The 24,864-nt window shown below is 50.4% G+C and overlaps 2 protein-coding genes and 1 pseudogene across 5 annotated transcripts in view; 1 reads left to right on the top strand and 2 right to left on the bottom strand.

Moving 5' to 3' along the window:
* Positions 1-1,213: 1,213 nt before the first annotated feature.
* Positions 1,214-10,137, bottom strand: LOC117070873 (annotated as a pseudogene).
* A 2,393-nt stretch (positions 10,138-12,530) lies between these two features.
* INAFM2 (InaF motif containing 2) lies at positions 12,531-15,843 on the top strand. Its single transcript, XM_033190590.1, has one exon. The coding sequence runs from the start codon at positions 13,173-13,175 to the stop codon at positions 13,638-13,640; it is 468 nt and encodes a 155-aa protein (XP_033046481.1). The 5' UTR covers positions 12,531-13,172; the 3' UTR covers positions 13,641-15,843.
* Positions 15,844-20,593: 4,750 nt separating this feature from the next.
* The window catches only part of CCDC9B (coiled-coil domain containing 9B), a 37,199-nt gene continuing 32,928 nt past the window's right edge, over positions 20,594-24,864 (bottom strand). For all 4 annotated transcript variants that reach the window (XM_033190586.1, XM_033190585.1, XM_033190588.1 and 1 more), the window contains one exon: positions 20,594-24,814. In XM_033190586.1, coding sequence (XP_033046477.1) covers positions 24,272-24,814 — 543 coding nt within the window. In that variant the 3' untranslated portion in view covers positions 20,594-24,271. The remainder of the gene's footprint in view (positions 24,815-24,864) is intronic.

Below are 24,864 nucleotides of genomic sequence, written 5' to 3'. Positions count from 1 at the left end.
CAAGGGCTCCGAGAATCCTGGGCAAGTGCCAGCCTCCCACCAGCTTCATGCCACCACAGCCCCCCAGCTGATGAGGCACAGGTGAGAGTGCTGAGCTGCCCAGCTGTACGACCATCTGTGGCCCCAGCTCCAGCCACCCTCTGCGTACTGAGAGCTAAGCAGAAGTGGAGGCATGGGCAAGGTTGTGTGGCCAACACTGATCCCTCGGGGAGGAGAGAGGCAATCAAGGCTCCTGTAGATGCTCGGGAGGAAGATGTTGCTTGTCCTCCCATTCCAAGCCCCTCTAGAACCCCAGGAGGAACCATCTGGGACTTAGAAGTGGAAAACAAACTGGGTGTAGTGTAGTGGCTCACGCCTGTAATCCCAGCACTTTGGGAGGCCGAAGCAGGCAGATCACGAGGTCAGGAGTTTGAGATCAGCCTGACCATCATGGTGAAACCCTGTCTCTACTAAAAACACAAATATTAGCCAGGCACGGCGGCACATGCCTGTAATCCCAACTACTCAGGTGGCTAAGGCATGAGAATTGCTTGAACCGGGAGGTGGAGGTTGCAGTAAGCTGAGTTCACGCTATTGCCTCCAGCCTGGGAAACAGAACGAGACTCCATCTCAAAAAAAATAAATAAATAAAGGTGGAAAACCATCAGTCCATGTATGTTTCTCTTTGAAGTGCCATTTTGGATCAAATTTACCTGTGTCCATCTTCAAGACACCCAAAGCTTAGTCCCCACTGGAGCAAAGATTTGTTCTGTGATCTTAGCAAGTTACCTGAGCTCTTGAATCTGTCAAACTTTTGATCATTTCTAAGATTCCTTCCAGCTCTAAAAATCTCTTTCCACTCAGAAGGTCCAATCTTGTCAGTTTTCTCTCCTGCCTTTCCTCTGAGAGATGACAAACCTAGAGATGAGAGCTGTAGGTGGCAGGAGAGGCTTAGCTCTCACCCCAGTGTAAGATTCTTGGGCACAATCACTTCTCTGCCTCTGTCAGTCCGTCTGTGAAATGGGCCAGTTTTAATAAGTGTGATATCCTTCTCTGGGTGGGCACGGTGCATTGCATATAGGGAATGTCATCAGTATTGACCAATTGCCTCTGTTCTTACTCCTGTCCTGGTCCAACCTTTCTTTCTTTCTTTCTTTCTTTTTTTTTTAAGAAGTTAAGCCTTTATTTCCTTGTTTTGCAAATAAAGCTGGCTGAGTTGGTTGCTTTTTGATGATCAGTCAAAGAGACCAAATCCCACATCCTCATCCAGCTCCTCCAACTCTTCCTTGGCTTCAACCTCAGTGGGGCACAGCAGCAGGAGCAGCTGTGGTGGCGGCAGCCACAGAGGCAATAGCCACAAAAGCAGATGGATCAGCCAAGAAGGCCTTGACCTTTCCAGCAAGTAGGAAGGTGTAATCAGTCTCCACAGACAGAGCCAGGACTCATTTGTACCCACTGATGATAGAATGGGGCACTGATGCAACAGGTGGGTAGCCAATCTGCAGACAGACACTGGCAACATCACGGACGCCCTCCAGGAAGCAAGAATGCAGTTTCCTCTGTGATGTCAAGCACTTCAGGGTTGTAGATGCTGCCATTGTCAGACACCTGCTGGTTGACCAGCCCAAAGGAGAAGGGAGGGATGCTTGGCGTGTTCAGCAGCGTGGTTCCCACTTTCTCTCCAGTCTTGATCGGCTGCACATCACTCAGGATTCCAATGGTGCCCCTTGGAGATTTCAGTGGTGAGTCCTAAAGCCTGGAAAAAGGAGGTCTTCTCGGGCCCCAGACCAGTGTTCTGGGCTGGCACAGTGACTTCACATGGGGCAATGGAACAAGCACAGGTGGCAGCTGGCACCTTACTAGCCAGCAACATATCCCTGATTTCAGTGAGGTCCTCCTTGGTAAACACAAAGCCCACATTCCCCCAGATATGAGGCAACAGTTTCTCCAGAGCTGGGTTATTTTCCAGGTGCCCTCAGATGGCCGTGCGCATCAGGGTGTTCTTGTCCATCAGCACCACGGCCTTCTCTCAGAGGGACATGCGGATCTGCTGCATCTGCTTGGAGCCCACATTGCTGTTTCCTCAATGAAACATTTCGGATAATCATCCAAAAGCTGGATGATCTTAAAGAAGTAGTTGGACTTCCAGGTTGCCCTGTCTTCCCTGGGCATCACGGCGGTGCATCAAGGATTGCCACGCAGGGTTTAAAGACAAGATCATTTTCACAAGGACGCAAAGAGAGAGCTTTAAAAAAAAAAATATATATATATATATATATATATAAGATAGGATCTCACCCTGTCGCCCAGGCTGGTCTTGAACTCCTGGGCTCAAGCAATCCTCCCACCTCACCCTCTCCAGTAGCTGGGATTACAGGCATGTACCACTAAACTTGGCATCTGATCCACCTTTTTATCAAGACCTGGGCAAAGCCACAGAGAACAAGCCCCTCAACTTTGTGACTAGCAAGCAGTCAGTGAGGACAGGAATATGTTGGGAGACAGACTCAGGATCCAAAAACATCCTAACCTTCTGCAGCGATGGCCTAAACCTCACAAGGTGAAATGAACAGGGCTTAACTGAGAGATCTGGGCTTGTTGCCAAGACACTGACTGTACAAGGACAGGGTGGGGAAGTGGCAGCTTAGCAGAAGCATGTGTGAATAAAACTGAGGGTTTTCGCTGACAGCCAGCTCCATCTCAGTAAAATGACAGAGCTGCCAATAAAAACGGACAGACTCAGGCTGCTGAACTGAGGTCGGGTACTGAGCCCTGTGGTTCTCCATCTTGATATCACACCAGAACCACCTGCAAAGCTCCGGTAACACTGCATATTCCTTGCTGTACCAAGACCCTCTGAATCATGATCTGGGATGAGTTGAGAGAGGGAAAGGAAGGTGAGGAGTTTGCATTTTTTCTTTTTTTTTTAGAGATGGGTTTCACTCTTTTACCCAGGCTGGTCTCAAGCCCATGGGCTCAAGCAATCCTCATGCCTTGGCCTCCCAAAGTGTTGGGATTATAGGCATGAGTCACTGCTGTTTGTCTCTAAAGAGTATCCCCCCTTGTTCCAAGATGCACCCAGGGCTTTTGAACCAAGGAACACTCAGGCCCATTCTCATTCTCAGCACAACAGACCACACCCAAAATACTTGAGGAATTCAGTTTAGGTTGCTTTGTTGCAGGGAAGGTCATAAGCTGAAGGCTATTTGGTGGAAAGCAGCCAGGCTGCAGGATGCAGGCAACACTCTGAAGGGAACCACTTTATAGAAGACACAGGTGGCCAGGAGGCCCAACTTCACATGGATGAGACTTGTCCTCTGGGGTCCCAAAAGTTAGACTCTAGGTCAGGTGCAGTGGCTCACGCCTGTAATCTCAGCACTTTGGGAGGCTGAGGTGGGCAGATCATTTGCCAGGAGCTCAAGACTCACCTGGCCAACATGGCGAAACCCCATCTCTACTAAAAATACAAAAATTAGCCAGGTGCAGTGGCACATGCCTGTAATCCCAGCTACTCAGGAGGCTGAGGCAGAAGAATTGCTTGAACCCGGGAGGCAGAGGTTGCAGTGAGCCGAGATCATGCCACTGCACTTCAGCCTGAGTGACAAAGTGAGACTCTGTCTGAAAAAAAAAAAATTTTAAGTATATATATATATATATATATTTTTTTTTTTTTTAAAGTTAGAATCTTGGGAGACTGTCTTAGGTCAGGTTTCTCAGGAAACATGCCGAGATAGAGATTTGCTTGTAGGAAGTTTATTGGGGGTGCTTGCAGAGATAACATCTCTGGAGTAGTGAAAGAATCAGAATCAAGCCAGAGGAAGAAATTGGTGAACAATGCAGTCACAACACAGAATGCTTCCACAGGAAGCCCTGGGGTTGAGCTGGCCCTTTAGAGTTAGCCCCAACTCGGATAAGAGGGCTGTACCTTTGAATTCCACATTGACTTGGCAGACGACCCCTAGGGAAGGGTTGTGAAGTCCAGCAAGACAGCTCCCTTTGGCAGCTGAAGGAAAGGCCAAGGGAGAGACTCATGTGTGAGCCATTGGCAGCCAACACTTCTGGCAACTTCGGGGATAAGCTCCTTGGTCCTAAAGGCAGTATCTGGGAGGTGCACCACAGCAACCTAGACAGTACCCCCATGCATAGCCCAGACCTAACTGATTTATGTGGTAAGTTCACTCTACCTGGGAATAGCTCCTCCAGGATTCTGGGAGGATTTGTAAGTTTACAAGCATTAAATGGAGAAAGTATAGCCCCCACTACTGCAACTAGTCTTGGTGACACAACTGATATTCATCATTCCCCTCCTCTGTCACTCATTCTAGATTCTTTTTACCTTCAACTTGCACCTCTGCTGGTCTAGGTGGCTTGCCTGTTGGGGTAACCAATAACCAATCACCATGGCCTTCAGACCATGCTGCTGATGTGCCCACCTTCCACCAAAATTGGGCATACCAACAGACACCCCAGTGGATCACGGGCACCAAACATATTCTTTCCTGACCCCCTTATGTAATAGCAGCCCTATCTCTTCCAAAGGATCGGGGTCAATTGCCCCTTCCAGGAAGAGACTCCTCTTCTTTCCTGCTGGTTTCTTGGCACAAAGAGCCTGACGAACAGAAAGCAGCCATATTTAAGTTTATGGGGTTCTTGTTCTGTCCTTGGTGGAAGTGTTCCCATTCTGGGAACCAGATTCTCTGAACCCAGAGAGCTTGGAACTGCAGGAACGGGAACCACAAATTCCTCCAGAAAGGTCACTGGGAGTGATGGTAAATGGAGTCATTCCTACTTCTACCCCTAGTTTCCTAAACCTCTATTCTACACGTTAAGACATAGCACCATATATGATAGTTATTGATTAGGATACATACCTCATCCTGGAGCACGGTGTCCCATCATCTCTAACACGGTATTTCAGCTGCGCTGGTAAAGGCTGTTCTATCACTCTGTCAGCTCTATTCAGCTTCTGGATGGTGAAGTATGTAATAGGCCTAAAACATCCCATGATGATGTGCCCATTCTGTCCTTAAAGTAGGACTCTTGGTCTTCTGCTATGGTATATGAGATCCCATGTCAGTGAATCAAACACTCTTTTAGTCCCCAGAGAGTGGCCTTTGAGCAGAAAAGACAAATCTATATCCAGAATATATGGCAATTCAGGTCAAGATCAGTCCCTCACCCTTCTGGAGTGGAACAGATCCAAGGTAGCCAGCTTGGTACTGCGTGGCTGGTATCAGTTGCTGGCAGGTTGGACTTTTAGCAGTGACAATAGCTAGATTGGCCTTGGTGAGTGGGAGCCCATTCTGTTGAGCCACCCCTGCTACCACACACAGGTGACACGTGTCACCTCCATCTATGCCACCATGGCCACTTTATTCATGTGCCCATTGTGCCAGCATGGGGTGGTCAATGACAGAGGCAAGCTAATATCAATTCCACATCATTCTATCTACTTGGTTATGCAGTCTAGCCTGTGGCAGGTGGTCTCTGATGAGTATTAACATGCAATATAAAGATCTTCAATAGTGAGACCTATCTCTACACACACACAAAAATTAGCCTGATGTGGTGATGTATGCCTGTGGTCCCAGCTACTCCAGGGGCTGAGGTAGGAGATTGCTTGAGCCCCAGAGGTCGAGGCTGCAGTGAGCCATGATCGCACCACTGCACTCCAGCCTGGGCAACAGAGCAAGACCCTGTCTCAAAAAATAAAAAATAGGCTGGGCGCGGTGGCTCAAGCCTGTAATCCCAGCACTTTGGGAGGCCGAGACGGGTGGATCACGAGGTCAGGAGATCGAGACCATCCTGGTCTACACGGTGAAACCCTGTCTCTACTAAAAAATACAAAAAACTAGCCGGGCGAGGTGGCGGGCGCCTGTAGTCCCAGCTACTCGGGAGGCTGAGGCAGGAGAATGGCGTAAACCCAGGAGGCGGAGCTTGCAGTGAGCCGAGATCGCGCCACTGCACTCCAGCCTGGGCGACAGAGCTAGACTCCGTCTCAAAATAAATAAATAAATAAAAATAAAAATAAAAATAAAAAATAAAGATATTCACACTTGGTGCTCCCTCAAATAGATATAGCCACATGTCTCTTCCCAAGACCTTCTTCTTCCCAATCTTCCAGTATTTCTCTTTCTAGCCCTCTAACCAACTAGTCAAGCCATTTGCCTACAGCTCATGAGCCTACAGACATTTTCACCTCAGGCTGCTCTACCAGGGGCCATGCTGATGATTCAGTTCCCAGTCAGGTATCAATGTCAATGCAGACACTGCATCCAGCAGACCTTAAAGTGTTTGACTATCCTACTCTCCCCGGTGTACAGTTACCCAGGTAAACGGCATAGTTCCCTTTGGGGAAGTAGTGGGGAAATCATTACTGTATTGCTATAGTATTGCAGAAACCTTTCTCCTGAGAACCTGAACTGAAAAGTGAATCAGGACTGGAAACCAAACAAGATATTGTGACTTTTTATTGGAGCAGCTGCCATCAACCTCCTGGTCTTTCATCCTTGATTTATTTTAATTGTATAGTTCAGCGATTCTCAGTGTGTGCTCTCCAGACCCCTTGGGGTCCCTGAGATCACTTCAGCAGTTTCACAAGGTCAAAATTCCTTTCATAATAATACTAACATGTTATTTACCTTTTTAACTGTGTTGACATTTGCACTGAAGGTGCTAAAGCAATGGTGGGTAAAACCTCTGGCATCTTTTTTTTTTTTTGAGATGGAGTCTCGCTCTGTCGCCCAGGCTGGGGTGCAGTGGCCGGATCTCAGCTCACTGCAAGCTCCGCCTCCCAAGTTGACGCCATTCTCCTGCCTCAGCCTCCCGAGTAGCTGGGACTACAGGCGACCGCCACCTCGCCTGGCTAGTTTTTTGTATTTTTTAGTAGAGACGGGGTTTCACCGTGTTAGCCAGGATGGTCTTGATCTCCTGACCTCATGATCCGCCCGTCTCGGCCTCCCAAAGTGCTGGGATTACAGGCTTGAGCCACCGCGCCCGGCCTACCTCTGGCATCTTAACAACCAAGGCAGTGACACCAAACTGAACTAGTAGTTCATTGCAGAAAGAAAGAGGAAAGAAAAGGAACAAAAAAGGAAGAGAGAAAGTCATTTTACTTTAGAATATCTTTAACAAAACAATAACAATTGTTAAATTGTATGAAGTTATGACCCTTAAATAGATGTCTTTTTAATATTCCATGTGATTAAATGAAAAGCACTCTACTGCATATGGAAGTATAATGGTTTTCTTGGGGAAAAGCACTTTTGCGATTGAGTTGTGAGCTCAACTAGCGACTTTTTTCATGGAACACCAGTTTTACTTGAAAGAAGAACTGAAAAACCATGGCTATGCAGACTTGGCTATTTGGCAGGTGTTTTCTCACATTTGAACCAAGTGAGCCTGTCACTTTGAGAAAAATAACTGATAGTGTTTGTTACCAATTATAAAATTTGAGTTTTCAAGTAAAAACTAGAATTTTAGAAAGCATGTATGTACTATCATGAGCTTCCTAGATTCCTAATACTTAAACTTTTTGTAATATTATCAAATGTGATTTTTTTCTATTATATAATGAAATGTATCAATATTGCAAAGATATGTTTAATTCAGTGAACCAATATTTTCCAAATGACCAAAGTGGGATTTATAAAATCATGCATGGGTAAAAGTGCCATTCAAAGGGCAAGTTAGATCAATGGACTTTAAGGTAATTGAATACAAAAAAAGTTCACTGATATAGTTTTATAGTCTACATTTCAACTACCATTTAAGAAAATACTGCTTGTTGGGTTTTGGTGTAGTATCAAAGAAAAACAGCCACAATTATCTGAAAAGGCTGTTAAAATGCTCCTCTCTTTTCCAACTACACGTCTACATGAGGCTGGATTTTCTTCATATATTTTAACCATAACAACAAATTGCCAGCAGATTAAATGTAGATGCAGGTATGAGATGCCAGGCATGTTGGCTCATGCCTATAATCCCAGCATTTTGGGAGGCCAAGGCAGGTGGATCACTTGAGCTCAGGAGTTTGAGACCAGTCTGGGCAAAATGGCAAAACCCTGTCTCTACAAAAAAACACAAAAATTAGCCAGGCATGGTGGTGCGCACCTTAAGTCCCAAGCTACTTGGGAGGCAGAGGTGGGAGAACTACTTGAACCTGGGAAGTGGAGGTTGCAGTGAACTGAGATCATGCCACTTATACTCCAGCCTGGTGACAAAGTGAGAGTCTGTCTCAAAAAAAAAAAAAAAGTGGATATGAGGATCCAGTTGTCTTCTACAGTATAAAGCCACATTCCAGAAATCTGCAAATTTACAAAGCAAAGCCACTCTTTTCACTATTTTTTGTCATAAAAATATATTATCTGGCCAGGTGCAGTGGCTCACGCCTGTAATGTCAGCATTTTGGGAGGCCGCGGCAGGTGGATCACAAGGTCAGGAGTTCGAGACCAGCCTGCCCAACATGGTGAAACCCTGTCTCTACTAAAAATACGAAAATTAACCGGGTGTGGTGACATGCGCCTGTAATCCCAGCTACTCAGGAGGCTGAGGCAGGAGAACTGCTTGAACCTGGGAGGCGGAGGTTGCACTGAGCCAAGATCGTGCCACTGCACTCCAGCCTGGGCAACAGAGACTCCATCTTGGAAAATAAATAAATAAATAAATAATATATATATATATATATTATCTATGTTAACATGTAGTGGGGCTTATTATTCTTTAGATAAATTAATAAATATTTTGCAAAACCCTTGGTCTTATTTCTAATATGTCAAATTAAAATAGCTAAAACCCACATAAATAAAATCCCTTTAGATACCTCTCTCTCTCATATATACATACATATATAATATATATTTAGAGACTAGGTTTCACTCTGTCACCCAGACTGGAGTGCAGTAGCATGATCATGGCTTAGTGCAGTCTCAAACTCCTGAGGTCAAGCGAGCCTCCTGCCTCAGCCCTCGAGTCTTTGGGACTACAGGTATATGCCAACCTGCCTAGCTAATTTTCAACTTTTTTTTTTTTTTTTTTTGTAGAGATGAGGTCTCACTATTTTGCCCAGGCTGATCTTGAACTCTTGGGGTCAAGTGATCCTTCTGCCTCAGCCTTCCAAGTAGCTGGGATTACAGGTGTTAGCCATCACATCAGGCTTAGAGACCTCAATATTTAAGAGTGTAAAGGGATCCTGAAACTAAAACATTTGAGAATCACTGGTATAGACTGAGCAGTACTGTTACTGGCTGCCTAGCTAGCTTGCTCCAGGGATGCTATGCTATCAACCATCTTCAACCACGGTCCTCTACTGGCCAGGACTGCCCCCACTGCCACTCCAACTTGCTGCTTATTACAACAGTTGTGCTGTCTAGCTTCTATGATTTCACCATCCTATCATCCCCACTGCTATCTGGAGCCAGTTCCAGAATGGCCTCTTGCTGTCAGGCATGGCTTACAGAGGACGGTGCAAACTCACCTTCTCAGGGATACTGGTACCCCTCTCAACAGTGCGTTCCTTGTTGCTTTGATGACCAGAGTATCCTCTGGGCCTTCCTGCAGAACTTAAGTGGTTTCTGGCCTTACACAGAATATACCCACTTCTGTGAGCTTTTGAACCCTTCTTCCACATTCTGCTGTGGTAGTGCTGGCATTTCCATTACACTCTGGTAGCCACTGCCTTTCTCCTGTCTCCCAGGATCCTTGTTGGGATATCACATCCTGATTCACATCCTGATTCACAGGAGAATACTCCTACAACAACAACGTCTCCCTTGTTCAACTTAATGTTTGGCACCACACCCCACCTTGATCTAGCCTATACATTTGCTCCTGGATCCTGCCAGTATATACTGGCTACTTCCACCAGGACTTCATGGTCTAGCCTTCTTCCCTAGTGGGCCCCTGCACATCTCTGACTGGGCTTTATTGTGATCTGGCTCTATGTATTGGGCTCGTAGGCCAGGAGAGACAGGCAGCTTCCTTTGGTGTCAGAAGGCAAGTCTCAGAGAAGAGATAAAGTCTAGCTTTGCCTATGAGGCAGAGCAGAGCCGGCATCAAGAGCCTAATGCCCTAGAGTCAGGGGTCTGAATTCCATTAGGGCTTTTGAATTCCAAGGCATTAGGGCTATGTGACCTTGAGCAGGTTCTTGGCCCTTTCGGAGGCAGGGACTTCATCTATGAAATGAAGATAAACAGTACTACTTGATAGGTCATTGGGAGACAGATAAGACAAGGAATGTAAGGGCTTGGTCTAATGCCTATAGCACATTCTAAGGGCACTGTTATTGTCATAATTGGTCAGAACTTTGCAAAGCCAAAAAGGGCTGCCTCAGGGAGCAAATAAGTATGCCACCATCCCAGATGGTCTTTGGACTGACGCTGCTGAGTGCTCCCCAGGGATTTTGTGGAGGAGGCTCTAGGGTCCACAGGGGTATTCACAAAAGATGACCTTCTGGGCCCATTCTGTCCCCAAGCTGCCTGGATTCTCTGATTTCTCTGATCCCTGCCTGTTCTTAGCGGGGGGAGGCATATTCACTTTCAGGCCACTAGGGGGCCATTTAGTTTTCTGCAACAGGAGAACACTAATGGTTTCTTAATGGCTCAGGCACCAGGGAGATCAGGCTCAATTATATCTGAAAGCATTCTTAGTTTCTGGGGTAAAAGACACTATGTAAATCCAGATAATAAATAGACATTATTGATGACAGGTTAAAGAATCTGGCACTGTTTCGTTTAGAGAAGATAGAGTGAGAGGAATTGAATAAAGGCTCCAAGTATATTATTCTTTGGTACAGAAGAGTGACATGCTGTTTTCCCACTCCACTGGGAACCAAGCAAGAAGAAAGGCATTTAATTTGCAACAGAAATATGGCGAAGCAATATGGAGTGCATTCAGGAAAGGGGAGTGAAGGAAGCTTTGTATTGGCCTCACCTGGAATAGTTAAGAATAATTCACCATGGAATAGTTGTATGATGTGTCCTGCCAGGAAAGCCCTAGAGCAGGGGAGAGAAGAGAGACAACTTCCAGAGACAATTCAAGAATTTTAAGTCAACAGGCTGCCCTGGCTGACCTCGGAGCAGGGTGGAGGAGTGAGTTGTTTCTTCCCCATCAGCCCACAAAAGGCCATAAACACTCCACACTTCCAATATCCTTGAAATTTCTCAGAAAAGTAAAAAAAAAGCAGCTTTTTCCTTTAAATAGCATCTGACTAGCCATTAGTAGTGGCAGCCCCACACCTGCGCCTGGATCAGGACTGAGACTGCGACTGGGTTAAAGGCCTGTGATTCCAGCAGTCCACTAGCACACTCAGTTCTGGTAGCCACTTCCGTGCTACTGAGGTGGCAAGGCAGCAGTGTTGGGAGGGCTTCCTCGTGTGTTTGTGTGTGTGTGTGTGTGTGTGTGTGTGTGTGTGTGTGGAGGGGGGTCCTCGGGAAGCCAAAGATTCCTGGAGGAGGGGGGGAAGTGAGAAGGGTAGAGGGGATCCTGCCCTACAGGGTAGAAGCCAGGTCAGGCTCACATTTGCAGGGGCTTGAGAGAGGGTTCACCCACAGAACCCCATCAGAACCACAGTCCTCTTCCCCAACATACGCCCAGGCAAGTCTCCCTCACTCATTCAGACACCCAGGCAGTCCACATGCCCAGTTCTGGGAACACAGGAAGTAGCATCCAAGGAGGAGGGAACCAGAATTCTGGAAAGGCTTATAGAGAGGGAACGGAGAGGAAAGAAGGCAGGGAGAGCAGGAGAGCGGTAGGAGGGGGAGGACACAAGTAAAGCCGCAAGGGAGAGTCTGAGCAGGAAGGGTTGTTAGTAAATAGGGGGTCCCAAGACCAGGCACAGAGCCCATTGCCTGGCCCCTGGCCTGGAGCCAAAGAAGACAAACCTCACATGGGAAAGTGGGGATGAGACAACCACCCAAGCCTTGGGGTCTGGAGGGGATCTGAGAGTGAAAACGCAGTAGGACCCCTGAGAGTTAAACTCCTCAAGGTTCAGTGCAGCCCCTTGGGTCCAAATCCAGGCCAAATCCAGGAACTGGAAGACCCAAAAAGCGGGACCTGCGACCTGCTGCCAACTTCGGGACTAAGGTGTTAGGCAAGTCTGGAGAACTCAGTCCCGTGGCTCTGTCCCGGAGGCTCAGGGTTGGGGGGTGAGGCGGGCTGGGGTACGAAATTGGGAAGACTTCAGTAGAGTTCCGAAGCCCAGCATGGACCAGGTAGAAGGAACACAACCAGCTGCGGCCCCAGTGGGCGCTCCAGGTGCCAGGACCGCCTGCCGACCCTTGCGTCAACCAGGTTCTTTAGCTGTGAATGGGCCTGGGGGACCCGCCCAGGGGGTACGTGGAGCAGGGCGCGAGCTGGGAGCTAGAGCGTGGTATCCTCCCTCTCCCTCTTACCGTCCCCTCCCGGAGAATAAACTGAGGCCTGGGGTCCGAAGCCCGGACTGCTATTCCACCTGTCACTTCGGAGCCTCGGGGCGGAACCGGGAGGCGCCAGAGTTGACAGCTCGCGCTCCGACCGCCCCCTTCTAGCTCCGCACTCCGCCTAACACAACGCCGTTCCCCCTTTTAAAGAAGTGCCCGGAGCTCCAGTCTACGCCGCGCCAGCCCGCAAGGGTCCGCGGCGACGTCGCCCGTTTAAGAGCCAGCCTCCCTTAACTCTCTCTTAACGGGGCTTCCCGGCGGGGCTCTTGGCTCCCGGCAGCAGCCACCTCCCCTCGCGGCACTTCCGGACCCCGGCGTCGCCCTTTTAAGAGGCAGCCCCCAGCAGCGCTCTCCCCGCCCCCTGTTGCCGGCGCGCGAGGCGGGGGAGCCGGGCTGGAGCCGAGCGCGCGGTCCGCGCGGCCACTGGAGACCAGGCGGCCGGCGGCCGGGCAGGCGGCGGCGGAGCGCGCGGCGGCGTGGCGGCGGATGGGGACGCGGAGCCGGGCGGCTGTGGCGGCTGTGGCTGTGGCGGCGGCGGGGAAGCAGCTGACGGGCCGGCGGCGGCGGCGGCGCTGGCGGCGGTGACTGGTCCAGGCCCCGGCGGCGGCTGCAGCGACGCGGTGGCGGGCTGCGGGCGGGCAGCGTGAGGAGCGGCGGCGGAACGCGGGGCCGCCGGGAACCGAGGGCGCCGGGCCGCCCCCTGCCCAGTCCTTGCAGGCCGCCAGGCCCCCTCCAGCCGGGGCCGTGGAGCACCGGGGCAAAGGCCGGGGCCCCCCCATGAAGGAGCGCGACGCGGCCCCGGCCGAGCGGGGCAAGCCGGCCACCTACACCGGGGACAAGAAGGCGAAGATGGCGGCCAAGACCAACAAGAAGTGGGTCCGGCTCGCCACCGTGTTCGCCTACGTGCTCTCCGTGTCGCTGGCCGCCATCGTGCTCGCCGTCTACTACAGCCTCATCTGGCAGCCGGTGGGCGCCGGGACCTCGGCGGGAGCCGCCGGCCCGCCCCCCGGCGGCTCCAACGCCACCGGCCCGTCTGGGACTTCGGGCGCGGGGGCGGCGGCGGCGGGGCCCAACACCACCGGGTCGTCCCGCCGCGAGGCGCCGCGCGACGCTCCCCCACTGCAGGCGGCGCGGCCGGCGCCTCCGGAGCCCCCTGCGGACAGCTCCCTGGCCGGGCCGCTCGAGCGGCCTCGGGGGCCGGACGAGGACGAGGAGGAAGCGGTGGCGGCGCCCGGGAGTCGTTGAAGCCCTCCGCGCAGGGGGCAGCCGGGAACCATCCTCCCCAAGCCCAGAGGCAGGACTTCGCAGCAGCATGGGGTGGAGAGCCCGCGGGAGTGACCCCCACGGGAGTGAACACCCCCCACACTCCCACCATCGCCGGCTGGCCCCGGAGCGGGAGGCCCGCAGCCAGATCTTCAGCCAAGGGACCACGATTCGCCAGGGGGCTGGGGATTTGCTGCCCAGGAGCGTGCTGCACCAGGGCCCTGAGCCGTAGGGGGATGGGGGGAGGGGTGGGGAGATCCCGGCACCAAACCCTTCTGCGCTGCTCGCTCTGGTGTATCCTACATGCAGGGATGACTGGGGCTTTCCCCCAAGACTCAGGGGAAGGATGGAGCTGTAGGGGCTCTTTTTAAGTAAGCTGAAGCTCTCGAAAGGAGGAGGGCACCAAAAGTAGTGGAGCTCAGGTACGTCAACCTAGTTGCAGTGGCCAGAGATGCATTAAATTTCTAGATCCCTGTATATAGTTGTTGACATATGCACTAGAAGCTATAATCACATAGAATTCTATGTATATCCTCCCACACCCTGGGTAGCTACTGACTGAAGGGGTCAAGCAAGGGCTATTTGCTGTCCCCCAAAGTACACCTGGCCGGAAGGGCACAAACACGGCTTCTTAAATCACTCACTTTCTCCTGTTCCTCTATTTCTGAAATATAAGTTTATGACGTTCTTTCACAAAAGAGTATAATCATTCTTAGACTGTTGACATGGCTGTGGAAAGCCTTAGGAGAAGTAGAAGCAATTTAGGGAGGGTGGGGAATGTACTCATCCCCTTTCCATCATAGTGCCCCCACCAAAGAGGCTTGTTGCAGCCCTCAGTATCTGGATATGGGCCAGGGAGGAAGGAAGGGAAAGAGCAATGCTGCTGTGCTTCAATCCTGGCCTTCCCCTCACAGAATTCTTTTAGGAAGAGCAAGCTTTTGTAAGTAGAGTGACTGGCAAGTGTTTTTATCTTTTTTTTTTCCTGCTCCTCAAAATGTTGTCTTGTTCCGGCAATCACTTTTGCCCCCCCCCCCCCCCTTTCCTGAGCCTGTAGTGACAAAGCCCTGCGATTTGGGATGAAATCTGTTGTGACCCCAGAGCTTTGATCACACACACATCCTCTGGTTTTGAGTAATGCTACAGAATCAGAAAGGCTGGAAGGTGGGCTTCACACTCAGGATTGTGCTTTGAGAGCCAGCTAATAGACTAGCCAAGGGAAGGTTGAATTGGCTGTCTTTACCTTTCCTGATAAGCCCTACTTAAATGCAGTCTGTAATTGTATAAAGGAGATGAGAAACATCAAGAGAAATATGTGGACATGTGTGTAGCTCTGGGGTAGCAAGAACTAGACTTCGTCAATTTGGATTCCATTTCCTTCTGCCACTTGCTTTTAGGCAATTGAGTGTGGGTAGTGATGAGATATCAAACCCCTTAGTGTTTCCTTTTTGGGAAATGAGGCACTATTTTTTTAAAAAAAAAGACAACTTACCCACCTGAGTCCTGAAACAGTTTGTCTCTCCAGTTTTCTGGCCTATACTCTGGTTAGCTCTGATCCAAGTTTACAGGACAACAGCCTTGCTTTAAGCCATGTCCTGTTGTGGGCACGATAATAGCAACTGAGCTGTCACAGCCTACCAGCAGGCTGGTAACACCTCCAGGGTCTCTTGGCTATAGCAGATTTCCTAGCAGCTGACTAGGACTTCAGTCATTGGGAAGCCTGTGAGGCCTTTACATTTTTGGTGTGAGACGGGGAAGAAACATAAAATGCCACTTTATAACTTCAATAATAGCCTGTAATTTATATTTACTGTGTGAATTTTTAGTCCTATATTTTAATAATTTGTAAATTGATCTTTATTCCAAGACTCCTTTGAACTTGTAGAACATCTGGGAATCCACTTCCCTGTCCTCTTCCTGATCCCTGCTTTCTTGACTGTTTAAATCCTCTTTGGGATGGATCAGAGAGTCCAGAGAGGCCACTCATAGTTCCAGCTGCTGGCCTCCTGACTCTCCAAAGCCTTCACTGGAATTGGGACATTTGCTCCAGCCCTAGCTGTGAACACGACCAGAGACATTATTTATAATTCAGCCATTTAAGATATACCTGTACTCAAAAAGTCCTGTATATTTTTTAAAAGTTTTATTTTTCAGGTGAACAAAAATACATCCTAAGAACTCTGCCTAAGCCTGTGTAAGTTGATCATTTCTCTTACTGTGCTTCAAGAGGACGGAGTGGAGGTGGAAGAGTAACTGGTCTGAGATGTGATGGATGGATGGTGATGAATAGGTTGAGGAGGAAGAAACAATTGCCCTGCTGTTCTCGGTGCCTGATGGCTGGAATGCATTGATTAGTGAAGGATGGCAGAATCCATCTTAGTTGGGAAGCAATCCTGGGGTGGGAAGAACAGTGATCTCTAGCTCAGCCACCTTTTGCCAACCTTAAACAGGCTGAGAAAAAGTTCCGCTTTACAGGAGTGGATGCCTCGCTGACAAAGCTAAGGGCCCGGTAAGCATGAATATTAAGATTTACTGCAAACATTTAGCTGGCTAAGCACTGAGGTGAGGATAAGCTGCCTGATAGCATCACTGTCCTCACCTTTCAACCATTGGCCTCTAGATAACTCAAGAAGTGCTAACACCTGAAAGGCAAGTGTGCCTCTGTGGTGCATGGTCAGAGCTTTGTCTGCCGTGGAGGAGGTAAGAGAGCCAAATGGCTGAGAGGTGGAGGTTGCTTCAAAGGTGAGGCTTTTTTCTTCCCTTCAAGCAAATAAAAAAGATGTGGGTGAAAAGCACAAATATAAGGGATTGGTTATGCTGCAAAATACACGGTAAGCGATTGAGCTCAGCTCATTATTAGACAATGCTGCCCGGTACAAATCCGGAGTGAGAAGCCAGTGTCGGTGGGGCTCCCTGAGGCCTGCACTTCAGCAGAGCTGTTGGGGGGTAGCTACTGTTCTTTTACATTACCTTGTAGTCTGCGGGGAGGCATGGAAAAAGCCCGCCCTTCTTCTATTTCCCTCTTCAGCCTACACAATGACTTTCTGAGAGAGGGCTTGGTAAGGCAGAGCAGAAGGGGAGTGAAAGAGTTTCCAAGGCTCTTTTGGTCGGCCCCTCCTTTTTGCAGACAGTGACATGTGGCTTCTACAGCTGCCCACGGTGGCTTCACATGTTGGGCACATACAGCAATATGTACAGTGGGAGCCTGCTAGCGGACGAGACAGCCTGGTTGGCCGAGGAGCAGTGGTCTGAATAGCTTTATTTCCAAGGGTTAGAAATCGGCTGCACAATTGTCCATCAAGTTTTAAGCCGGGAAGGAGAGATCTGTGCAAACGGGGTTACTTTCCTTCCATGGCTTTGCACCGGGACTACCAGGACCATTTCTAGGTGTTTGCTTATATTGGAAGTTACGGTGTGCATTCATTTATTCCCTGACAGCCTGAACTTGAAGAGAGATAAACCTGTTTTGAAAGTGAAGGTTTTAGGGGTGGAAGATCAGGGAAGGAATTCATTAGGCTGAGTTTGTGAGGGTATCTTCACTTTCCCCATTAATGTTAAGGTACGGTGAAGTGTTTCTCTGAGGTTTTAAGCATAAGAAATATTTCTGTTCCTGACAGCCCTAGATTTCCACATGGTATGAGACCATGTTTTGGAAGCTTTTCTGTCTACCTTGTTTTTCAGTTTTCACTGGGGAATTCTGAGATAGCGTGTTCTTTCGTGGAGTATTTATATCCTGTCTTGAAATGCTGAATGCATAGCATCTACTTGTTTCTACATGTTTCTTTAAGGAGAGCTGAAAGGTCAGGTCACAAGCTTTAGGGCTACCACAGCTATTTAAAAGGGGTAATAGTTGTCCTCTCTTTCCTGTCTACAGAGAATGGAGGTATTTCTGGAATTGCAATTCAGTAACAAAAGGGCCACAGCTGTACTTTTTGTTTTCCATCTCCCTCAGTGGAAGGAGAAACTGCAGTGGCTTTGCCTGTTTCTCATGACCAAAACTCACTTAGTGCCTGGCAGTGGGTACTCAGAATTTGTTGATCTCTGGGTTGATCAGCACCCAGTGGGTGCTGGGTGCTGATGGAATCAACCTTAGTATCACTGGGGTGTCCCTGTCGTAATCTGCTTGCATGCCCGTATCCACAGCCCGTAATCTGGTTCAAGAAGGTGGGTTGCTAAAGAAAACCCCTGCAAATTGTAGCTGCACTGATCTCTCTGGCCTCAGTTTTTTTATTTCCAAGTCGAAGGACTCAGCCTTGGCTTTCCTGTTCTTTCCGGGTGCCGGAAGTCCGCGGTGGTATTCCATTTGGTGCTTAATGGACATGCCGTAGGATATGTGGCCTGTTCGTTGTCTCCTGGGTGCCAGCCCTGCAGCCTAATGTTAAGCTATAAACATGCCTGCTCTGTCGACAGTTTTTTGGTTACCTCTGTTTTACTTGCTGACATAGCCTGTGGTTTTCTGCTGCCAGAAAGCCTGTGTTATGCTTTTTGTCCCCTCCAGTAGCTAATTGAAAAAGCAAACAAACAAACTTCTCTTTCCCACTCACCTAGACTCTACCAGGCTTTCCACCCTAAGTGCAGAAACACCCTGCGTGGGAGCCACCTGGTCACCGCTCCTCACTGGATCCTGTGCCCCATTCAATTCTATAAACATTTGTTAAGCTACCACTAAAGGACCAGAAAATTATCCGCAAGGAGTTTACAGTCATGCCCGCAAGTCTCCCCTTGTCAAACTACCCTGTTTTCTTCAGTATTCTGTTTTTGCAATAGCTGATCAGTTAAATGGCAGTAAGATTTTAGCTAATATCCGCAGGGATGTTTTCCACGAACCATTACCTTTAATTCAAGAATTTTAGTTTAGTTTAGATCTTTATTTGGTGTCTACAGTGTTCTAAGTGAACCTCAAAACTCCAAAAACCAACTTGTCCCAAAAAAAAAAGCAATTGCATTGATTACCAAGGATTTCCTTTGAAATACATACACCTTTCTCTGCTACCTCAGTGTTCAGAGTCGTTAGCTGAGGTCTCCCCACACTGGTGTCCTGGAGGCCCACCTGCTCCCTCAGCTCCCTGCTGGTAGCCTGGGTGGTGTAGAGTCACGGCAGCCAGGCTTAGAGGTGTAGACAGCTCACAGCATCACAAGGCCCTGGGCAGGGAGACTGTGTGTTCTTGGGAGGGACCCCTGAACTGGAAGATGGGAAGCCTGGGGACTCAACAATGGCGTTAGTTAAGGCCTTTGACCTCTCTCTTTTCTGCTAAATAAATGGGAATTCCTGAGAGCAAATGGAGGTTATAGATCTGAAAGGGCTTTGAGATCTTGGGAATAAAAGTACAATGTGTATACATGAAGTAATATATTTTCAAGGGGATGTCTGTCCCTTGGGCAATAGGATGCTGCACAGAAAGAAATATGAAGGGGGTAGGTGGTAAACATTACACCAGTGTGCCCAGACTAGCAGCATCAGCGTCACCCAGGAATGTGTTAGAATAATGACAGCTTAGGCCACATCCCAGACCAACTGAAGAAGAAATTCGGAAAGCGAAGCCCAGCATTCTGTTTTAACCAGCCTTCCAGGTGATGCTGATACACACTGAAGTCGGAACCACTGGCCCAGCCTTTTCCTCTGATGCTGTAACTTAGGGGTAGGGTATTTCTGTTTTGACAGATGGTCATCGAGGTGCCTTTTGACCCTTTCTCTTGGTGAAAGCCAGCTGCCCTGCTGGGGGAAGAGGAAACAGTGTCCCTAGTGCTTGTAAGAAAAGGGAAAAAGGCTGCATTGTCCATTATTTTTGACAGTTGCCGCAGAACTTGCCCTGGAGAGCTTGTTAAAAAGGCAGCCCTGAGCGAGTCCCGTCCCTCTCCCGCGAAGGTACTGCTGTGTTTGCCTCACCTCCTGCCCTGAGGTCTGCTGCTTCTTGAGCCAGTCCTTAAAAGGAGCACTGGGTGCCACATTTGTTCTCTCTGGTGCCAGGTCTGTGCTATTTCACTTCCCCGGCGTCAAGTGGGTGCTTAATGAGCAGCTGTGACGTAAGGCCCAGCAGACTTGAGAGAAAGCAGCTGCAGTCCATGCTTTCTGCTGGCTGCTTTCATTCCCTCTCCCAGCCTTGAGTTCTCCCCTTTTGGTGGGGTTGTAGTCAACTGCTGTCAGCCCTTCCTCATGAGCCGATAACCCTTGCTCAGAAAGAGATGTGTGTGGGGTGTGTGGACATGGATAAGTGACTTGCAACAAAAGTGACGTGGTGTCTTTAGTTCTCCTATTCCCTCGGCCCCTCCCCTTGATTTAGTCCCTAAAATAAGAAAATACAGCTGTATTAGGATTTTTGACAGTTCCTTGTTCTTTTGGGGGGTTAGCGCGATCTTTTCCTGTTGTTCTTGTCCCTGACAGGGTTGGGGCTGGAGGTGACTGGTGGTCCAACATTCCGAACTTGTGCCTTGTTGGATAGCTAGGCTCTCCTGCTTCCAAGGATCCCCAGTTCTTGTCCCTTGACCATAGCAAACTCTAGTCATGCTGCTCCTTTGGGTGACAAAACAACTCTGGGACACACAGAGCAAACTCCTCAAGGGGGTTTGTTTCTGGGGAAAATAAGCAAGAAACGGTGGCGTGAGTGTGTGAGGTTGCTACTGAGGTAGACAGAAGAGAGGAGGAACCCCTGTGAGCCTCCAGCGCAGCACAGCGTGCAGGGTGAAGGGGGGTAAGTGTGATGGAGCCAGTGAGGGAGGTCAAAGAACACTCATTGGTAAAGCAGGGGCACTGTTCGAGGCTGCGACTCCACTGGACCCCCCCATGGGACTGAAGGAAGCTCGCCTGGTGGGCCGGATAAACTTTACAGACCATTCCTTGTTTCCCTGAAAGTGCATTGACCGCCCCCCACCCCCACCCCCAGCAAAGATGAGGCTAGAAGAGAACGTAAAGAAAAGGTAGAAAACAAAGAACACAGAGATCACACCAAATCGCTACTTCATTTATTCAACAAATATTCACTGAGTGCCTTCTGTGTGCCAGGCTACTGTTAAGAGAGAATCCAACTCCAACTGCAGGCAGGTGTATTTTCCATACTCTTCCCATCCAAGTACTAACCAGGCCCGACCCTGCTTAGCTTACGAGATCGGGCGCATTCAGGGTGGTATGGCCGTAGACTGTTTTGGATACTCTTATCTTTAATTTTCTCAGCAACCCTTCAATGTAGGTATCACAAGCCTCATTTTGCAGATAAGGAGACTGAGGCTTTTAGAGGCTAAAATTGACCCAGGTCACCCGGCTGACAGATGGCAGACCTAGGGTTCTGATTCAGTCCATCAGCTTCCAAGGCCTGTGCTTGTTCCACCAGGCCACGCTGCCTGTCATCAAAACACATGTCTTTCTTGCAGGCTGGTCTATTGCATTTCCCTCCCGCCATCTGTCAAGAATGGGCCTGGGATGGAGAGGCCTCTGCCTATTCTGCCCTGCTTGTTTCGAGACCTTAGGTAAAGCCAGCATCTCCCTACTGGCTCCTCCCCTCCTCCTGTGTGCCCTCCTTTTTCCGGGCCCCCAGCCCTATGCCTGGGTTCCTGGCAGCTGTGTTTTCGCCACCTTTGAAGAGTAGTCTTGTCTGTTCGTTGGAGAAGAGAAAGGCACCCAAAACGAAGGCTCCCAGCCAGGCCTTTAAACAAAGGAGCCAGGAAGAGGTAGAACCAGCTTCCCATGATGACAAGGTCTGTGGAGGGGTGTCTTATTGCGCCTCCCTCCCACTCCATGGCTGCTTCCATCCTAGAGCAGGAGGGGTGGCAACCATCTGGACAGATAGCTGGGGGTTGGTTACCACCATAACTACCACTTCCCTTATCTTGAAGAAGAGCTCTCCTTTTTTGAGAAGAGCTCAATGTTACCTGCCTGCATTACCATCTTCCTGCAATGAAGAGGTCCTGTGCCAGTCTCTGTTCCCTCCAATGCCTATAACTCCTGTGACATCCCTCCTCCTGACGTCCTTCTGGATGTCACTCCACGGAGACAAGCCCTACTTCCCCACAGCCCTTCTGCCCAGCCTTCTCTCCTGCTTCAGTCCCATTGTGAGGACTGAACCGGAGCTCTGCCTGCTTCCTACGTCCTCATCCCAGGGTCAGACAAGCCTGGCGTATGCCCCTTCGTGGAGGTGCAGCTGTACACTTGGCAGCACTGGGTTGGGGAGCAGATTGTGAATCTTATAATTCAGATTCTTGATCACAATCGTTTTTGGAGACATCTGCCTGATGTCTCCAAAATCCAAGGTCTTTGTCTGAACCTCCTCTACCCCTGGCCCCATCCTTTGGGAGTCATGGATTCCTAGGCCAGTGTCACACTCCAAAGCCATGTTCTTGTGACCAGAAGGCAAGAGAAAAACTTGAGCTTGGAGTCTTCGCCTTGGCATAGGTGTGTCTCACGTATATAGGAATGTTTCCAAGCCTTTCCAAAATTCCTCTGAGTAACCCCATACCAAATGCCTCTGCCCCCTTCACTCCATCCCATCCCATCCCTGACCAGCTCTCCCACTGCACTACCAGAAGTTGACAGCACCCACTCACTGCCTTCCAAAGCATCTTCCCCAAGTCTCCCACCCAACTCTGAAGCCAGGAAGCCCCCACCACCTGACAGGGGTAGCACTCTCCCATCCCCTACATAGCCAGCCACCAACCTTTAGAGTCTAGAGTCTGTCTTCACTCCCAGCCCTTCATATATTCTAGTCAAAAGCATATGGTCTACACATATATTCTACTCAAAAGCATGGTCCAGGAGCCAGCATGGGCTTCACCTGAAGCCTCTTAGAAATATGAATTCTTGGCCTGTAATCCCAGCAGTTTAGGAGGCCAAGGCGAGCAGATCGCTAGAGCCGAGGAGTTGGAGACCAGCCTGGGCAACATGGTGAAACCCTGCCTCTACAAAAAATACAAAAATTAGCCAGGCATTGTGGCACGCCTGTAGTCCCAGCTACTCAGGAGGCTGAGGTGAGAAGATCGCCTGAGCCTGCAGGGTTCGAGGCTGCAGTGAGCCCTGATTGCACCACTGCACTCTGGCGTAGGTGATACAGCAAGACCCTAACTTAAAAAAAAAAAAAAGACAAACTCTCAGACCCTCCCCAGACCATCAGAATCTGCATGACTCTTCAGTTAAAATATGAGAGACACTTCTCAAAACAGTCTGGTCTGCTAAAGAGACACCCCTCACCTTCCTGAATAGAGGGGTGAGGTAGAGTTGAGAGCTAGTGAGGAAGGCTGAGCTGGGACCCCACAGTTTAGTCCTCACATTGGGCAGTGGAGAAATCCCAGGGTGGTCCAGACTCTCCCTAGAGCCCCACAGCCTTCAGCAGAGAACAGCAGTCATGGCAGGACCAGAGAGGAGGAGCAAAGGGGACCTGGTGAGGTCCACACCAGGGCTCAGGAGCAGAAGGCACACATAACAAGAAAGAAGGGCACCTGCTTGTGCCAAGCAGAGGTGGGAGGGTCCCTTGGAGCTCCTACTGCCATCCTGCCCCCAGCCCTGTAGGGCACCTATGGCCCAGAACAGCTCCCGCCCAGAACAGCCCAGATCTGCCGGATGACTGGCTTTCTTCCCTCCCTCCTGCTGGCAGTCTCCGTCGCCTACCGGCTGGATTACTGGTAGTGGGTGCTCAGGAAATGTTTGTTGAACTGAGAGGAAGCCACAGCTTGTGCGGAGTCCGGATAATTCAGCAGACGTGGGCCTCAGGGGAGGGGTGGGGATGGAGGCTTTGTAGGAAAGACACGTCCTGATGTCATACTAGCTGGAAGTTGTTTCTCTGTCTGTGGAGTCCCTGTCTGATTCTTGCCTTGGCCTGGTCCTGGTGCTAGTGCAGGGTGGTGGGGAAAGAGGAAGTGGAAAGGGCAGGAAATGACCCTGAGCTGCAGGGCCAGGCCCTTGCCTCCATTCAGAGTGCACGTGACGTCTGACCTGGGTGTGGGGGCCTGGGAGTAATTTCTCCCATCCTGCAGTGGGAGAGGAGGTTGTCCCTCCCCATCCCACCCCATTTCAGAGAGGATTTTCCAGAGATCCTCCTTTTCACTGAGAATACGTGAGCTCTACTCTTTTTGCCCAGGCCAGACCCTGCCAGCTGTGTGGCCTCCCCTCCTCCAGGCCTCAGCCACCACTCAGGAGAGGCAGGAGACTAGCACGTGGCTACTGGGATTCCCCTGGTTGGGCATCCTGGGAATCTGGGACTGGGGGAATCCAGCCCGGGCAAGAGGTGAAAGCCTGCAGCTGGAGAGGGAGGCCAGGCCCTGGGGTGACGACAGGGAGCCAGGGGAGCCAGGTGCTGGGTGCCACCAAGCCTTGTTCTCTCGTCATAGTGGAGAGGGCTTGTGGCCTGGGCAGCGGTAGGCCCAGGTCAGGGTGCACCAGCCTCAGATGCCAGGGGAATACACCAGGGGCTGTGCCCGTGTGTGAAAACCCACATGTGCATGGGGATGAGCATGTGAGGTGCAGGGAGGCCACTCCTTGCCCTCACATGGTCGCCGTGCTGGAGACTTTGCCACACTGCTCAGTGACAATGGCGCAAGCCGCCAGCAATCACATGGCCGCCATGCGGAGGGCCCTTAACGGAGTGCTTCCCTCTTCCTCTCCCCCAGGGCTCCGCAGCTCCCAGGAGCTGTGTTCAGCATCTTCCTGCAGGGCCAGGGCGCCCTGTCCTGCGCCTCATACCTGCTGTGCCTCTTGGCCCTTGGCTGCCTCCTCTGGGGGGCCGGCTTCTCAGGGCCGGGCCTTGCTGGGCCCCAGCCTTGCCAGACCTGTCTTCTCTGGGCTCTGGGAGCCCTGCTCCTCTCTGTGGCTCAGGGCAAGTCTGGACTTCCAGCTCAGTATGGTGATCGTTCCACCCCAGGGGCTGCTGCTCAGAGCCCTCTGGCCAAGATACAAGGCTCTCCTGGGCCCCAGGCCTCAGACTGAGCACACACGTGCTCTCCCTAGGCCCAGGGATGCCAGCCCCTCCTACAGAGAGGTCAAGAGGAGCCAAGTCAGGCTCCTGTGGAGAGCAGGGGACTGAGCTGGCTGTGGAAGCCACTGACTCCCGCTTTGGCCCCTCTGGCGATGCCAGGGCTGGGCTGGCTGCAGGGGCGCTCCCCAGTTGGCCCTGCTCCATCCTGCTCTGCTTCTGTGCTTGCTCCTCCTCACTGGGAGTCTCTCTGGTGCTTTGGCTTCCCTGAAACAAGAGAACAGCCCCAGTGGCTGATGAATCCACAGCTCGCGTCC

Source organism: Trachypithecus francoisi, unplaced genomic scaffold (assembly GCF_009764315.1).
Source record: "Trachypithecus francoisi isolate TF-2019V2 unplaced genomic scaffold, Tfra_2.0 Lachesis_group3, whole genome shotgun sequence".
Taxonomy (NCBI): domain Eukaryota; kingdom Metazoa; phylum Chordata; class Mammalia; order Primates; family Cercopithecidae; genus Trachypithecus; species Trachypithecus francoisi.
Note: the sequence above shows the minus strand (reverse complement) of the source record. Positions and strands in the feature narration are given on the sequence as shown.

What these genes read in the sequence shown, in the direction of transcription:
- INAFM2 (XM_033190590.1), top strand. Translation starts at nt 13,173, where the DNA reads ATGAAGGAGCGCGACGCGGCCCCGGCCGAGCGGGGCAAGCCGGCCACC.